This window comes from Hipposideros armiger, unplaced genomic scaffold (genome assembly GCF_001890085.2).
Source record: "Hipposideros armiger isolate ML-2016 unplaced genomic scaffold, ASM189008v1 scaffold_209, whole genome shotgun sequence".
Classification (NCBI taxonomy): domain Eukaryota; kingdom Metazoa; phylum Chordata; class Mammalia; order Chiroptera; family Hipposideridae; genus Hipposideros; species Hipposideros armiger.
Window position 1 is genome coordinate 2380297 of NW_017731559.1, and position 3960 is coordinate 2384256.

General features: G+C 33.2%; 1 protein-coding gene across 1 annotated transcript in view; it reads left to right on the forward strand.

The window, feature by feature from the left end:
- Nucleotides 1-3960, forward strand: part of RBBP8 (RB binding protein 8, endonuclease) — an 83434-nt gene that overhangs the window by 18659 nt on the left and 60815 nt on the right. The window contains exon 4 of the mRNA XM_019653893.1: nt 3012-3107. Coding sequence (XP_019509438.1) covers nt 3012-3107 — 96 coding nt within the window. The remainder of the gene's footprint in view (nt 1-3011; nt 3108-3960) is intronic.

The window sequence follows — 3960 nt, forward strand, 5'->3', positions numbered from 1 at the left end:
AATCTGATATTGTTTTACCTTTTATTTGGTGTGTGGAAGGTGTGCGGAAGAGGGGGTAGTCTTATACGGCGAGTATGTAACAAACTCTGTATTTTGAGTGGAAATGTTAGGGGGTCGTCTTATACGCCCAGTCGTCTTATACGCCGGCAAATACGGTAGATTATTTTCATGATAAGTAAAATTTCTAATTCTATCCACTAGAAATCCAAAAGGGAAGATATCTTTGTTTCACTTAGGAATACATAGGCTTTTCTTCAGCGGTGAAAATATTTTCAGAGGTCTGAGATTAAAAATTATTATGAAGTACACTTATTCTGGTTTTTCATCTTCATTTTTGTTTATAGCACAGCTAGTGATGGTTGCTACAAGCATTGTTTATCAGAAGATGAATACTGTGGGTAACTTGATAGGATGGTTTAACACATACCAAACTAAGTAGCTAATTACTGTTTGTCGGAGTTATTCTATATATATAATAACACTACATAGGAAGTCTCATTCTCTCTGACCTTTTCTGATACTGAAAGTGTAATATTTCAAAGTTGATTGGTAGTTAGACATTGAGCTTTTTATATTGTACCTTGATTCAGTGTTGAAGTTAATGATCTTATAAATGCTGGATTAACAACCACTGATTAGAATGACATCCTTTAGAGTCAAAATGTTGATCACTTAATTTTAAGAAGCCATACTAAAATCCAGAAATTGTGTTTGCTGTTTGATTATACATTTTAAGCTATGTTCACTAAATTTTTTTCAAGGAATTTACTTTTTATTAAAATGGATCCTTCATACAGGCCTGGCAATTTTATTTTCTAAAATATTACTATTTTAAATGGTAGATTTATAGCTATAAAATCATATTTCCTCTTAGCTAGAATCAGAATCATTTCCCTGCAGATTGAATGACTAGACATAATTTGCTTATGATCAATGCACTTTTATAACCAAAGCTTTTTTATTACAAAACGTATTTCTCCACACCACTAACCAAGTAACCACATGAGAAACCTTCTTAAATTTATAAGTGACTGTTAAGTATTACTTTCTCAAAAATTATCTGTAACATTTCTGAATTTTAAAGAATGGAAACACAGCTGGTTATTCAGTAGCTGATAATAATACCCTACTTTACTGTATAGTTTACAGTCATCTGAACCTCTTAGCAACTTTTTAATATATATTGTAATTACTCTGTACCTGTGTACTTCAGGTAGCTTTGGGTTATACATTTTGGAAGCACAGGTAAGTAACAAATTCCCTGAGTAATCAGAGCATTAAAGGGATGCTTTATGTTATCGTAAGTTAGGTCTTTCATCGTAGGACCAGGAACTTGGGTTTGCCTATATTACCATAATCTCCCTTTCCCAGTATATTTTACAATAGACAAGGTGCAGTAATATTATGTCTTATCTTCATATTGTTTGTAAGATATCACAGTCCTTAGGGATTCCCACATGGAAAAAGCAATTAGAAAAATAATCACTAACTGCACCTGTAGTTGTCCATCACTTAATTGTTTCAGACCTATGTTTTGATGATAGTTGTCTCTGCACATGACTAAAGCTTCTTTTTTATACAAATTTATTTACAAAATTAAACATGTAGGAATGTTGACTGTTGAATGTTTTATTTGTTGAATACTCCCAGAACAGGGTCAGTGAAACTCTGGTGCTGCTCTGAATTAAATACATTTTCTAGATGTATTATAAAAAATTTTTTGTTATTAAATAAGAAACAGCCAAATTAACAAGTTTCAGCTATCTATTACTATTATTTCCAAATTTTCACAGGTCTACATATGCTACCAGAACTATATTTGTGGTATTACAAGAGACTCACTCTCAGATATATTGGCTTTTCATTCATTATCAACTATGCAATCAGTATTTAAGAAGTACATGTACCCTGTGTGTTAGGTATCTGACATTTTGACTTTGAGTTTTTTACTTTCAGTTATTTGACTCATCTGTTTTCCTGCCAATAATATTACATTCTACATTTTAGCCATTTTACACAATCATTTGGACGTCTGCTTTTTGTGGGAGACTGGTCTGTCACCCTTATTTGATTTGATTTGATCTTTTAGACCCTTGAGGGGGCCGGGGAAAGATGTTTGAACCACAATATTCTATATTTCCAACTTCTAAGACAACACAGAAAATCCCAATTAAATTTCTAATGGGTCTTCTTAGAATTAAAACATATGCATACGTTATATAGTAATGTGACTTAAAATAATATGATAGAGGGGTAAAATATTACACAACCTTGGAAAGTAACCAGGTAATCTACTAGAAGAAAACTTCAGATGTCTGTTTTTTTCCTGACTATAAAATCATAATAAACACCTTAAATAGAACTTACTATGTGCCAGCACTGTTCTACATATATATGCATTAGTACTTAGTCTTTGCACATGAGGTGGATAGTAATGTATCCACATTTTTTGAGGTGCAGAGAGTGTAGGTCACACAGCTGGTAAATGACAGAGCTCAGATTCAAACTTAGGCATCAGGATCAAAAGTAATACCAGGTAGAAGTTGAAGCAACACAGAAATTTAATAAAATAGAAAGTAAAATAGAAATGCCCTGTAATGGAAAGAGACATGATATGAGTAGAGATACCTACTCATATTAATTCATAGTATATTAACAAATGTAGACAATAATGAAAAACAGTAAGTGTGTATTTTAATGGCACTTTTGACAGCGTTGAGTTAATGGTGGCATCACAATCCACTCCTTCATCTGTGTTCCAGCATTGTATAATGAATGCCTGGTGCTTAAGATAATTCTTCTGTAGTACATAAAAATACTGCAGAGCAAATTCTAGTATAACTTGAACTCTGATTAACAAGATATTCAAACTTTACTTTTTAAGTTGTTTATTTCGATACAGCAAATTCATGATAGATGTAAGTAGTGAGACCATACTTTGGAGATGTTATGACAGCTATCCTGCTAGAACATTTTTCCCTAAAAAAAAAAACTTATTTGTTGACTTTCAGAGATGCACAAAGACTTGAAGAATTCTTCACCAAAAATCAACAGCTGAGAGAGCAACAGAAAGTCCTGCACGAAACCATTAAAGTTTTGGAAGATCGGTGAGTCTGGTTCTTGGTGTCTTCAGTAGGAGGTGATTTTCCCCTTAGTGGAAAGTACATTGGTTTTAATTTGTAATCAGCTCTGGGACCGAAAGTGATCTTTTTCCAAACCTTATGTCAACTTTGGATAAATACTTTATGAAATTAAGGATATACCCTTACAAGTTTGTTTTTTCACTAGTTACAGCAGTCACATCAATTTTCCCTTTAAATGGTGTTTCTTTATCTGGTGTTTGACATAAAATGAGCTTTAGAGTAGCAATGTTCTAACTCATTTGATGCTTTAATTCTATTTTTACTTCTAACTAGGTGGAAACTGCTTCACAATTCTATTCCTGTTTTCTTATTGCTGCAATTCTTTTTCTTTCCTGCATATTCTTCATTTCCTGTCTAGGGATTTTTCTTTCTGAAATTCCCAAGACAACGCTTACCACATATTTCACCTCCACATACAGACTTCTTTCTTTCTCTTTCCTATGAGGTTAATACCATATGTTAGTAAAGACTTCCTGATTTTGCTGTATTCCGTTGCCTGAACCGTAAGTGCTATTTAAGACCTTGAATTACCTATAATAAACAATGTTTCTTGCTTTCTTAGTTAGTATTTTTCATTTGTTACTATTTTTGTTTATGTTACAGAAGGGCTGATGGTTTGAATTTGCTACGGTGCCTTTAGTAGTTGACTAAGCTAATATTCTGCACATATGCACACTGAAATTGTTTTTTGTTTGTTTGTTTTTTTTTGTTTTTTTTTTTTAGCTGAGCTATCCTGCTACCTGTTGGCAGCTCAGCGGCTGCTCAGCTCGGGCTGGACTCGAACCGCTGTTGCTCAGAGCTCAAACTCTTGAGCAAG